General features: G+C 33.2%; 1 protein-coding gene across 3 annotated transcripts in view; it reads right to left on the bottom strand.

Annotated features, from left to right (window-relative positions):
* The window catches only part of LOC106665877 (limbic system-associated membrane protein-like), a 489,908-nt gene that overhangs the window by 226,018 nt on the left and 248,897 nt on the right, over window positions 1-14,993 (bottom strand). For all 3 annotated transcript variants that reach the window (XM_014392677.2, XM_014392678.2, XM_014392679.2), the window contains one exon: window positions 4,937-5,035. In XM_014392677.2, coding sequence (XP_014248163.1) covers window positions 4,937-5,035 — 99 coding nt within the window. The remainder of the gene's footprint in view (window positions 1-4,936; window positions 5,036-14,993) is intronic.

Raw genomic sequence — 14,993 nt, 5'->3', positions numbered from 1 at the left:
ACTCGTATAGTCAAAACCACAAGTATTACGACTGAAGTAAAATGGCTCCATCCAAATTACAATACTCATTCTCCAAGTTTTAAAGTTGGTTTTACTCACAGATTTTTTGTTTATATCGATCCGGATTGTGCTCAATTTCGAACATGCAGAAAATCTGAATAACAACACAACTAAATCACTAAATATTAACAAAACGACTTCTCCCCCCTTGCGGGCTGGCCCAGTCGGGCTAAGTCAGATTCAGTAATAGTAAATCTTCTAAAAAGTAAATAAACCAAAATATAAAAAAATCACTGAAAATGGCCAGATCAAGCCAGTGAAGATATGCAAACCAAGATGGTCGGTAAAGATGCAACTACAGGTTCAAAACCATAGGATATCCACTAGACTTAAAAAAGGACTTCGAGTCAGGCTGAGTCAGGGAATGCCGAGTTTCCGAACCTGCAGAGGCCTAAATCGAACGACAGCAGTGAACAGTAATACTGTTTTATTTTGATATTTAGGAAAATTGAAAATTTAGAGTGGAAGAGGAAGGAGGAATGTTTGCTACTCGTAAAGGGGTTAACAAGGAACGAACCATGAAAATATTATCTTCGCCCATAATATTTACAAAATTAAAAGAAACAAAATGTTACAAACAAAACCAATTTTTAATGCGGCTACAAGAATCATTATATTCAATGAAAATATTACTTCACATTTCCCGTTTTATGTGCTTCTAAGAATTAAACTGATATTTAATTTGATAATAGAAGAAATCAAAGTCAGAGTAATATTTAGTAGAAACAGAAAAAAAAGAACGTTTTATAAAAAATATTCATTTACCCTATTTTCCGCCCGGTGTAATTGTAACACTTTACTACCCTTAGCAGCAAAGTGTTATCTAGATTTTCTCATACAATCAGATACGAGAGGGACACATCGTTTTTTTGTGTTTTCATAATGGCCGTAATGGCGAGTTTCCTGATTTCAAGTTTTAACCATAGAAATTTTTATCCGTCGGAACCACTCTGTTCATCTAAGAGCGCAGTGCAAAAACTACATATGAACCACTTTATATGCGTTCTCTAGTTACGGAGGATCGTGCATATCCATAAAACGCTGACTAAAAAAAATGTTTCCTATACAACTCTCATCTGAGAGTTCATTTCAACACGGTTTTTCTCGGATGACTCTATGATGAAGTGGTTCCTTGGTATTACAACTAATCAAGCGGTTTTAAGCTTCTAAACGGACGGAGAGAATTATAATTTTTATAGTCTTATCCTAGCTTCATAGAATTTACACAAAAAGCTATCTCTACTTTTTTATTATGAGTTCAAAATTAAACCACCACTAGATAAAGTAATTGTAGCTTTATATAGCTGTGAAGTTTTATAAAACACTCGGTCTTTTATGTTTTAATGATGTCCATTTTTTCCGTAAAAATTAAGTACGGAAAAGCCATTTTTCACGCAGAGTCTGCTAGTATTGGAATTTTTATCAGCTTATGCCTTAACATTTCGAACGTCTTTCCTTTTCTAAGAAAATTATACAAAAAATTCGTCCATTCGTTTACGATATATAGAAATTGTTCTTCAAACCTTCGTAATTTCTATTTAACGATTAATTGGTTTTTGTTTACAATAGCATTATTGAAACATTCATTTAGCTGAGTTGGTCAACTGTCTTCAGATAAATGTTATCTTTGGTTTTATTAATAGCGTGTGAAATATAGAGTGAATTATAAATAATAATTCGATAGTTTTCGTGGTCCGCTTGACCAACTAATATCTTTCAATTAATTAAGGTTTTTAGTTGAGATAAAAAAGGCAGTGTCACGAGCGGGATTCGAACCAACGACCTTCGGCTAGATACGCCGCTACTCTAACCTTCCAGCTATCGTAACTTCGATCCACTGAATTTAAAAATGGCAAAAAGGAGAGAAAATTCAGAAGGGGGGGGGGTTGAGATGGGAAGTTAGTGACCGAGTGGATCAGGTCACGATAGCTCAAGTGGTACAATAGCGGCGTAGCCGAAGGTCGTGGGTTCGAATCCCGCTCGTGAAACTCACTTTTTTATCTCGACTAAAAACCTTAATTAATAAATAATAATCTTAAGTGTAAAACTGATATAATGACAATTACTGTCTTATTGTATGACCGGTACATGTACTCTTCTCAAAACTGATAGACATCAATTTAATCCAATTCTCATTTGTTTTTCAAATGTCTACCAGTAACAAGCTAAGAAAAGGTATCAGCGAAGATTAGGTTTAGAAAGGAAAAGAAGAAAAAGAAAGAAAGCGTTGTCAAGGCAATTCTACAATTAACCACGTAATAGTTGAGAGTTAAAGGAAAGTCTGGTGCAAAAGGGTGACGGGTGGATCGGGGAAGACAACCCGTGACAAATGTCCTTCCCAGGTCGACATCGTGCCGTACCCGGACTCAAACTAAATAGCTTGTGAAACTAAGTCAGAATAACTTTAACAGCATAAACATGTGATTGTTGCGAACGGAGTTTACCTAACAGATTTATGCCTAAAAATACGAGTTGAGCTGTGATGAATAACTCAAATTATAGGTTTAAAAGTTTGAATAAGTAAGCTTTAAAAAAACTTCACTATAATTACTTCAAACTTTATAAAATTATAGGTGATTTTTAAATCTTGATTGATTTTATTGCTTGTTGCAAGTAGAGGGCAGGATTTTACAGTGACCCTTAAGCTTTCACTATTTGTGCAATACTTCAATAAACCCGTCAGCAATAATTTTTTTATAAACTCAATTACATACTTTTCCGAAATTCCTCTTTATTTATTTCATGCTTTAAGACCGTAGTATTCGAGAACTAATTCTCATTACAGTTTTGGGAAATTTTTATTCATTTTTGTTGCCAAGAATAAAACAACGATTTTTACCACAAGTGTTTCAAATTTATTTTTCTTCGTTTCAGGATAAATTTCTATATAACTATTAGTTTTCAAGTGTTTTTTTTTTACCTTGGAAAAATAATGTATGTCGTAATTGTGGGGAATTGATTTATCGTATTTGTGTGTTAGTGTGATTTTGTCATTTACTATGAAAACATCTGTAATATGTTTTGATGGATGAAAAACTGTTGGCATGTGAAAATCTCTGTGAAGTGTGTTAGTTAAAAGGGGCAGAAACAATTACTTTTAAAATTTTTGATTTAAAACTTTATACTCTTTGAATATTGGAATATATGATCTATAAACTTGGCACCGGTACATCCAAATATGTGGGAGCAAGTATGTGTATGTCAAAAGTTTTGATTTTAATGGTAATGATTATTATTCAGAAATCGTGAGATACGGTCTGGTGTGACGTAGGTTTCAGAAAAACATTTTCTTTATGGTGCCAACGTTTCGATCTTTATTGAGATCATCTTCAGGGCTCAAAGTGTTTGATTTCTGCATAATTGTGTCATTCTTGTGTGTCGTGTTGAGAGTGAAAAACGTTGGTACGATAAAGAAAATATGTTTTTCTGAAACCTACATCATACCAGACCGCATCTCACGATTGCTGAATAATCATCGGGTAATGATTATTTGGAGATCGTGAGGTCTGGTGTGACGTAGGTTTTAGAAAAAGATTTTCTTTATCATGCCAACGTTTCGAACTTTATTGAGATCATCTTCAGTTGATGTGTTGACAATCAATACGACACACAAGCATGAAAAATCTACTCTTTGAGCCCTGAAGGTGATCTCAATAAAGATCGAAACGTTGGCATGATAAAGAAAATGTTTTTCTAAAAACCTACATCAAACCAGACCGCACCTCACGATCTCTAAATAATCATTGGCTAACGGTCACTAAACACCACATATTTAATGGCAATTTTGTTTGGCGGTTAAGTAGGCAATAAAGATACATATACTACATAAATACTATATTTCATATATTTTGTTTTTTCATAACCTACCCCTCAATTCTTCCAACCTTAATCCTAACCTAACCTAACCAAACCCTTACCTAACATATCCTAAACTAGCCTATCCCATCTCTGAAATTTAGTCTAACCGAACCTAACTATGACCTATCTTAACCATTCTTCTTTTACCCTACCTCTAAAGCTGTCTACTCTAAGGCTAATGAAAATAGAGAGAAATGGCTTGTCGCTGAATCACTAATCAGTTGTTAACTCACTAGTGACGCGAAACTGCTAAAAAACGATCAAAACAGTATTTCATCAGTGAAATCGTAGAAGGAAGGATCAAGCGATGAAACTGTCACAATACTGCAGTCTCACCGATAGAGAAGAGAAAGAATACGTAGAAGAATTTACGTTTTTCCAAATTCTTGCCTCGCCTTTTCAGTGACCTCTCTCTTCCAGTATCCCGAAGCGTAAAGTTGTATAAAACAGGAGGTTTTCCACTTCTATTACGTCGTCCATCTTGAAAATAACCCGAAACCGAGCAACCTCAGCTACTAGCGGCTAGGCAGTCGAGTTGTTTGAAAATGATAAATAACGCGCCAGTAGTCATTGATCGGTCTGCGGTTTTACTCTGGAAGTGACTAATTGCGTAATGGAGAGCTAGTCGAGTCAGTACTCAGTTTCTTTTAAGTAGCTCGGTGTGTAGACGGCCTAACTTGGAACCCCCAGAAAGCAAGCAGTCTATTTCATTTTTCCTTTTATAAATAAAGAAATTATTGTTGAAATATTATTGTTAATTAATAATTTGCTAGCGTGTTTTTTACAAAACAAACATAATGAGAAATTTATACGCATGAATACTACTACTAATAATAATAAATAATTTTTACTTTCAAAATTCATGATTTTCTCAAAACTTATTTATATAAACGTATACATCACTCAAAAATTAAGTAAGATTAAATGGTAATCCTATTGATTAATATGTTATTATAGACAAGCAATTAAACATTCAAAAGTATTAGAAAATTATTAATTATGCAATAGGGTACATTACCTATGTTGGCAACACGACAAGGCAACGTCACGGTGTCAGTTTGAACAACTTTGATGTGACGCCCTTCGGTGATAAACCTCGCAGAATTGTCCAACGCTCCTGGAAAGATAAAACAGAATAGTTAACTAATCTGCGTCAATCCGTTACTTGTCGGGAAAGCTTTGAAGAAGCGTTGTTAAATGAATTTTGCATTTTCCAGCCGGCCTTTGTCTGATCACACACACCCAAACACACACATACAAAAAAAACTTCATCCCTTCAATCGGGTACGATTTTTTAAATCATTTAGCGATGGCGTAAGCTGTGGAAAAAAAAGAAAACGAAAATTTGATTTTACTTTGGATTTAATATCTTTAGCTGAGTTTGTCTATACACTCGAGATATTTTTTAGTTTCCCCTACCCAGTTTTATTGCTAGATTTTTTTTTAAATTGATCACAATATGAAACCATATTCTGTAGAAAACACAGAACTTCTAATATAAAAAAGTGTAATGATTACATATATTATGTAAATTTAAGTTTTATAATAAAACAAATATGATTGATATGTTGATCAATGAATAATCTTTTATCTAACTCTATTTGTTTTTAGAATAAAGTACATTAGATATTATATACTATATTATGCAAACCACATTAGGACGTTAAACCTTAAAACAAAACCTTAAACCTTTTATAAGGACGTTAAACCTTCCTGTAACACAGGAATAAATAACTTCTGCTTTATACTCTTTTCAAATAACAAATAATAAAATCTGTCCATTTTTTGGAAACGCTAAGCAGACGTCATTTGATGCAAATGGACCGGAACCTAGAAGATCTAAAAGAATTCTTCTAATTAATTAATTCTTTACACTCTAGATTATTCTCTATTAATTATTCTTTTTGTGCAAGGTCTTGGTTGAGATGAAAAAAGCAGTGATCTTCGGCTCAATACGCCGGTGCTCTAACCACTTGAGCTATTGTGATAGTATGATCTCTAAAGCGGGGAACACACCCGTTGGAGCGTTATGCGACACTACCCGATGCTACCCAACGCAAATCCAATTTTCCATAAGATTGTATTTCCCCCGAGCACGTTTGTCCGATGCTATGCAACGCAACCCTACGCTCTGCGAGATTTTCGTCGGGTCTCATCGAGAACAGTCGAAGACAAAAGAACCGGACTCTCATACTTTTATTCAAACTGCATGTATTATTGAGGTTATATCAGTTACAACATACTTATTTTAATATAAATCAAATTAACCGAGTTCCAAAATTCATTAGTTTTTATTTTTAAAAAAAATAATAATAATTTTAATGGTTTGGGAGAAAATTGATCAAAACACTGGAATATCATTTTTTGAATTTAACTAACAATTTATTACACGGTTTTGCTCATAACATTACACCTTTTTCGAGTAGCGTCAGAACAGGTCACTCATATTTTTTGTAGCTTATTTCAAACTATATATATGTAATTTTGTCGTTATATTAATTACAACATTCTTATTTTAGTGTAAAGCAAATTAAACGAGAATAAAAATGCATGAGTTTTTATAACAATTATTTAATTATTATGGCTAGGAAGAAAATTTATCAAAACACCGGAATAATTTTATTTAAAACAATTAAGTTTAACAAACAATATATTACATGACTTTGCTCATAAAATTTAACTAACAATTACAAGGTTTTACTCAAAATAGTTCATTAAGAACAAAAGAAGCGATGCGATTGTAATAGTGATTATTGTGATACACGCTGTGTGACTGTACTTGGCGTGCGCTTGGCACATGTGCACACCCTATCAAAACGTGACAAGGCGTCAGGTAGCATCGGATAGCGCCGCATAGCTTTGCATCGGGTAAATGTGTTCCCCGCTTAACAAGTGCTAACAAGTCAGAGCAGCGGCTTATTGAGCCGAAGATTGTGGGTTCGAATCCCGCTCGTGACACTAGCTTTTTCATCTCAACCAAGGCCTTGGATAAAAATAATAATTAATTGATATAATAGACCGCTAAACATATATGGTCTAGTATGAATTTTATATTCGACATAAATAAAGATAGTTGTTGAAACATTTTAGACTTTAAACTGTCCATAATAAATAACCTAATTGAAACAGATGTACATAGAAAACCCACAACAAAACACCATGATACCAGCACGTTTTCTCACCCATGAACCCCAAAAATAATTATAAATAATTAAAACCTTTGCAATGTATATCAAACAGTAATGTATATCATGAAATATTTATCGATAGGTTGCTAGTAAAAAGAAAAAAAATAGCTGTTAAAAAAGCGTCAAGACAGCAAGACCCACCCCTTCAAAAATGAATCTTTTTTTGATTTTTTAGAGATCGATCGAGAATTCCTAAACCCACCTCACACCAGACCGCTTCTCACGATCTCTAAATAATCATTAACTAACGGTCACTACATAACACACATATGTTTTTGTTGCTTGCCATAAATTGGTGAACTATCCGAGAAAGCAGGTAAAATTATTCAACGAGAAGGTTTTCGTACAGCTTTTAGAGGTGCATGTTCACTTAGAAACATCCTCTCAAAACCTAAAGTGATAACTTGTTGACAACTTGTCAAAAACTTAATTGTAATGATTGCTGTATTAAATAGATAGGACAAAGCGGCAAAGAAATTAAAACGGAAGGTAAAGAACACTCGCCTAAATACATTTTTTTAAAGTTATGGATCACCTAAATGAAACAAAACACAATTTAAATACTACAGTGTTACACAGTTTCAACAAAGGTTGGGAACAATATTGGTTTGAGAAATTTGAAATAAAAAAATATAAAATTAAGCATGGAGATATATATATGTATAAATAATACAACATATTTTGATTTACCTCCTATTTTAAACATATACCTAAATAATATTTGACATACAAATTAATCAATAATTTAAAGTTATTTTCTTACAGTATTTAATTGGATAATATTTAGTTTTGTTGTCTATCCGCCTTTTTCGGGAGATCAAATTTGATCGGCTTGAAGTACAAGCTGCCCGTTGGAATGTCGCGTTGGCGTAACTGATGATGAGCGTTTAATGCTCGAAATAAAAATAGTTGTAAACAACAAATCTGTTAGTAAAAGAGTAAAACCATCATTTACAAAAAGTAAAAAAAAAAAAGGGGGATTTGCTTTACATTTTTTAAAGTAAACAACATAATTAATTTACAGTTATCAAAGTAGGTCTTCAACTTTTGTATGTTATATGTTACTTGGCGCTAAATTAATTTCTATTCTTAATTTTGATGTTTAAAACCGTATGCCAAAAATTACCCTTATTGAAGGTTAATAAAAACACAATTATGATCACTGATTAGAATGTTTTAGGTGCAGACAAGTGCGATTATGGTTAAACTTACCATAATCTCGGACACGAGGTGGGATTTGTAGTAATTTCGCCCTGAAAATCCCTAGCTGTGGTAATTACACGAGTTTAGATGAAATCCTAAATGTTAATTATTTTCACATCAGGTTTAACAAATTGCACATAGTCGAAAACAAAAGAGAAATTATTTCACTTTTACAAAATAATTGACTTGTTAACCCTTCACAAAATGTGTAAAATTTTAACCGTTATTAGTTTCGCCTTAGAATAATCCGATTTTAATGCGGCTTATGACTTTTTCATCTATGTTTTATGCTAACTAACTTTTTAAGCCGTGATTTGTTTTAAATGCCTTCATAAAGAAGAAGACCTGTGCCCTTGACGGGGTGACTAATGAGCCCTTCCTACATTTTACTCCTCTGTGCATAACGGAAGTGGAAAACTCGTTTATAAGGAGTGTTTTTTTCCCTAGCCGGAATCGAAATGAATTAGTCGGCGGAGAGGAAAATTCAGACAATTTAATATTCAATTACGCTAAATGAGCTATGAATAGAAAATTGAGCTCCATTAATTGACGGAAAAGCGGAAAAGGAATCAGAGTGAAAGACATTAGGAGAAAGCTGTTGAAGTACGAGTTGAAACGTAATCCTCTTTTAATTGAAATGTATTGTAATTAAATTGAGATGTCATACACTTTCATAATATATGGTGTACAAGTAATGTAGCATTTGCATAATCAAATGTTATTTTACCCTTAGACTTAACTCCTACCGATGAAATAATTTCGTTATTCCTGTAGAATCCTATGATTAATTAATTTGTATTCTTTCGCAAATCTCACCTCAAAGTTTAGATTCAAATATTTTGAATTACTCGTATACTTACGACTTACTTAAAGTACATGACGTGTATTTATTATCAGTTAATATTATTATATTGCCTTATTTATCACTTACAAATGTCTGAACTGATCGTGGTTACTTTCAAGAATGAAAAATCTACCGATGAAGTTTTTGTTGTCTCCATAAAAATGGTATAATTAATTATACACTTTTATCTTATTTTTGAAAGAAGAATTTTCATTTGTTTTGAATAATCATAAGCTTAAAATATCGGAAAACATTGACTTATCATATGGGTATTGTCATTTATTGTCCAAAACATTTAACACAGTATACAAAATTCTCATTTATAATTATTTATATTTATTATAGCAATTTGATTTACATTTTAGTATTTGAAAGAAAAATTGTTTCGAGTCTGCAACATTCTTATTTATTTATTTTTTACGAGGGTTCGCAACATCAGAGGTCGTATAAACCCTCAGGGTCCCGGTGTTTTTTGAAAAAAGCCCATTTGTAAGTATGCCAAGTTCGAATGCAGGGCCGCTGGATTAGAACCGGGGACCTTTACCTTACAGTACGGCCACCGACATCCCCCGTCTATTGTTCAATATCTTCTATTATTTTGAGTACAACGTTAAGCTTAAAGCATTGTATCTTATCTCAGAGTATAGTTAAGAAATCTCGTATATATATCCTTATCTTTTTTTCTTCCAGGAGTAGGTATATCTGACTGTCTTCGTATCAACAGAAATGGCTCAATTTTTTTTTGTTCTTGCTGACAACATATAATACACATTCACATTTCTGCTGCTCCGGTTTTATACATATGCCTCTAGAGCCTGCAGTATCCCGTCAGCAGTCTTACTATCATTTCAGTTCCTGTTTCCTAACGTAGGTTTAGTAATTCTACCGTTAGATTTTGTGGTGGTTTTTTAAAAAAATTTTGAGCTTGCCTCTGTCGGGGAATACAATACAATGAATCTAGGATTTATTCTTAACCCATTATCCGCACCAAATTTTCCTTGGCCAGTTTATCAGCCACCTCGTTGCGCTTCTGCCATGTATGCCCGAACAAGAGAAATTTTGTTGAAGTTCACAATGCTTGGTAGGGCCTTGATGCAATCCAAAATGTCTTGCGACGACTACCAATGAAGTAGTGGTCTTAAGTTAACAATAAATACTGCTGCGAGTCTGTTCTTATTCCTCCTGAGTCTGTAGTGTCTAGCCAACTTTCTAGTCCTAACTAGTCTTAGGTTTAGTAGTACTGCCGTTAGTTTTTGCAATCAACATTTTCGCATATCTGTCCTGGAATAGTTTCCCACTGAACCCAGGACTTAATCACGTTCGATGAATTAGTTATACTTATGAGATGGACTTTTATGAAGATTTTGGAATGCCTCTGTTTTGCTTTACAATCCCATTTACATTCCCACCGGGGACTTATTCTTAACTCATTGTATGAAGATCTACTTTTTGGCAATTTGGTATGCTGATAAGTGTCCCCACCGAACTTTTTCCCCCAATTTTTACCCCTCTGACCTACGTGCCCTGGTTGATTGATTGAATAAATCAATGAATTGAATCTGGTCTGCGATTCCAAACAGCTCTGGACTTTAAAACCGTGGTAGTTACCTTAGTGCCGCATGTCTATCCAAATAAACGACTATTGTTAGTAATATACTGACTTAAATCTCCCTAGCACCTGCCTAAAAAACAGTATCATATTTCTCAAGGTTTATATGAATTCTAATCATTGGTTTATTTCTATAAATTGCTGCTGATTCATACTCTTTCTTACGGCTATATCTATCCCACATATAGAAAGTAGGCTTGAACTGGGAGCCCACTCTCTTCCTGCACGCTCTATCGGGTATTTTAATTTAAAAGTTCTTGTCAAATTTGAATTTCAGGGTCATGGCTTCCACAGTCTTCCTCTCCTTTGTATGTCTGAAGTTTCAACTGAATTGCTCTTTTTTGCGACTAGGCTATTGTAGCCTATTCCGGCAATTAGCTGGAATTATTGTTTGATGAAAACATTTAGGGTAGAGCCAGAATACTTTCAGGGCAACTTTGGGGTACTTTTTCATTGCCCAAGTAATGCTCAGAAACTAGCGCGCCTGGGCAGTAGTGGGGATCCTGATCGCCCTTATCTGTTAATGTCTTGGTCCACCAAATCACTGAACTGTAAGGGTATCATGGGCCTACTAACCGCTGTTCATTATTTGGAAATCGGTGAAATAAATACGTCTTAAAAAAGAAATTAATTGATTGTTTATGTAATAACTATTTAATGTAGAGTGCTACATTAAATAGTAACTGTATTAGGCTACAATTCTACATATTTCAAAATGATGAGACATTTTTAAATTTGTTACAGAACTTATATGGCCGACTTAATTAGATTATACGAAAACTGATCTTTTAGGATAACATCCACCATTCAAAATCGCTTTTGAGACCAGAAATGGGGGATTTTAAAGAGGAATTTTAATCTAATTCCGTTTCAAGCGTTGGGAGCCCGGGGGGCAAAAAAAGCAATTCAGTCCGAGGAAACCGAGTTGTGTTTCTTTACTAATTAAATTAACTTTTACCGTATTAAATACAATTTTGCCTTGGTCTGATGGGCATCTCAGGCTATCCAATATCAAATAAATATTTTAATACTGTGGAATTAAAATTCTATACATGAACAGTATAAATTGTCGGACCGTTGCGAAGGTCAATGTTGTTCTTGAGATATTACTTTCCGTTCCTGAGTAATACCCCTCCTCAGCTAGATAGACATTTCACCTTGACATTTTTGTCCGAGGAAAAGCAAAAAAGAAAGCAATCTCTTTCTTTATTAGAGTTTTAATGTTAGATCAAACGAGCTCGTACAATGTGAAGAAGATTAAATTTTTTATCTGAACTTTACACGGTTGTTTAAAAATTGCAATCCGCCCAAAAGGAGAATGTCTTTGGGTTGGCAGACAAGGAATCAGAGTGGTCTGTAATATTCATTTCGGACAATAAAATAAAATAAAAAAGGCAAGGCGATTGAAATATATATAAAAAAAGAAGCTCTGAAAAATAAATTTTATTAAAATGACCTTTTTTTAAACTTTTTAAAGAATTAAATAAAAAAATATTATTCTAATGATGGAAGCATAGCTTATGTTTAAAAAATTAATGTATATATATAAGTTAAATAATTTCTTTGGACGAACGTGTTTTTAAAAACTTTTATTCAAAGAAATTACAAATAAGTTACTGATATACATTCAGAACTTTATGAATCTAAATCAAATCTCGTCGATATGCTTTCGGGAAATCTGGCTTAAGACTAACGTTTGTTAAAATGAAAATCCTTATAAAATTTCTAGAGTGGGAGAGAGTGCTGATGGCAATTCTAGGAGCAACACCTGCATCCTAGCATTGTCATCACATTATTTATTTAACACAATGTATACTCAAAGGAAAAAATAAATTTAAAAAAAGTATTGCGTTGTTTATTTCAAACTATATGTATTTTGTTGTTACATTAATTATGACACATTATTTTATTGAAAAGCAAATTAAACGACATCAAAATTCATGAGTTTTTAAAATAATTTTTAATTGAGATGGTTTGATAGAAAATTCGCCACGACACTGGAAAATCATTTAGTGAGAAAGGAAATTATTAGATAAATTTTTAATCTATCACTAAATAATTTTTCGGTGTTTTTGGTGAATTTTCTTTCAAACCCTCATAATTAAATTTTTTAAGTTATGAATTTCTGATCTAGTTTAATTTGGTTTACATAAAAATAAGTTTGTTGTACTTAATATAATGATTATTCGGAAATCGTGAAATGCCGTCTGGTGTGATGTAGGTTTCAGAAAAACATTTTCTTTATCGCGCCAACGTTTCGATCTTTATTAAAATCATCTTCAGGGCCTGGGATTTACAAACATTGTTTAAATTTAACAAATACATGTAGGATGTGGAAAAAAGTGAAATTATACGTTGCAAAAAATATTTTTTATATTCAATCAAAGTACGCAGAAAACAAACACTTTGAGTGAGTATTCTGATTGATTGAATATAACAAATATTTTTTGCATTGTATAAATTCACTTTTTCCCACATTCTACATATATTTGTTAAATTTAAACAATGTTTGTAAATCCCAGGCCCTGAAGATGATCTCAATAAAGATTGAAACGTTGGCACCATAAAGAAAATGTGTTTCACCCCAGACCGCATCTCACGATTTCCGAATAATCATCGAATAACGGTAACTAATCACCACACACTTAATATAATGATAAAATACATATTGTTTAAAATTAACCAGAAAATACGTCCGGTGCCCGTTTCTTTTTACCTTTGAGGGAATGTTTTGGTAAAGAAATGCGAGAGTCAAGATTATGAAGAACAAACTATTGTTCTATACACAAGTTCACATACGTCAGAAAATAATGGCTGGATTCCTTTGCTTCACTTTATACAAGGAACATAGAAAACGTAAACGTACTTACTTCTCCAGTCTGTGCATGTACTCAATAAATTCAAGGAAATCTACCCTCTTTGAGACGACTGACGATTTACCAGTCCTACTGAATTCTTTCTAGAATTCACTTTGGACATCATTATATTTATAAGGGCCACAGTGGGGTAAACATAAATTTAACGAGTATTGTACATATAATAATCATTGTGAAACAAACGTTTGGATAAATTATTTTTATTAAACATTAAATATTTTACTAAATTATTTTATCATTCAAAATCGTCAGTTATGATTAATAAATAAGGTTAGTAATTTATTGGTAGTAGAGTTCAAAGACGTTTGGATTTATAAAGACATTAGGGAACCACAAAATAACCTTTTTAATACTAGAGTACGCAGGGTAAAGGAGCCACGAGGAGGCCGATAAATAGGGCAATAAAAGTTCGATTGAGTTTTATCGACCATAATCCATGTGTTAGGAAATTCTCATCAAATCAAATCAAAATCATAAATTCTCGGATCAATGGAAGATGTGTTCTTATGTTCATTAAAGGACTATCGCAAACACTAACTGTTAAACTTAGGACTTGACGGTTTGGAATGAGATTAACTGTCCATATTTAGAATTAAGCCTTTGCTGATATCGCCAGGGATAAAACGAAACGGAAGAGCTTGTCCTCTTTTGGTGCGAAGGACTATGCAGATTCTTACTCCTGGGATAAGAAACGTCAAACCCTGAAGAATTCACACGTGAGCCCGTATCGACACTTTAAAACACTTAAGCTTAACAAGATCTCCAGCTATTAAAGGATATTGCACAACCAATATTAGTCGCCGGGTTCAAGGACGTAAAGAGGACGGCTTCTTTAAACCATACCCTTCCCATCCCAAAGAATTGTTACAAACAATATTATTACTTCATTTCCTCCCAGTAAATATATTGTGGTGTTATTAGGTTTCGAGGTCCACTTGACCAAATAAATTCTTTTCAATTAATTAAGGTCGTGGGTTCGAATCCCGCTTGCGACACTGACTTTTTTATCTCAACCAAAACCATAATTAATTGAAGAGTACTGTTATCCAAAAGAATTTAAAAGACCAAATTCATTTAAAACAAAAACAAGTTTCTCTGTCCTAAAAATAAGTGATAATATAATACTTTTTAATCTTGCATATTATAACTATGGAGCCATCTTATAAGGAAAAGCCAAGGACAATGATTCAGATCGGAGCCCTTAATAAGCTCTGAGATCTGGCATAAATATATATAATGAAGAACTTAAGACTACGATGAAATATGCACAATAATCCAATATTGGTAGCCGTGCGCAAGGACTTAAAAAAGCCTGATGTAGTTGCGCTATTATACCTATCTACTAATAAAGAAAA

Source organism: Cimex lectularius, unplaced genomic scaffold, assembly GCF_000648675.2.
Source record: "Cimex lectularius strain Harlan isolate CLEC.00 unplaced genomic scaffold, Clec_2.1 scaffold12, whole genome shotgun sequence".
Taxonomy (NCBI): domain Eukaryota; kingdom Metazoa; phylum Arthropoda; class Insecta; order Hemiptera; family Cimicidae; genus Cimex; species Cimex lectularius.
The sequence above is the reverse complement of the archived record's forward strand: the minus strand, read 5'-3'. Positions and strand labels throughout refer to the sequence as shown.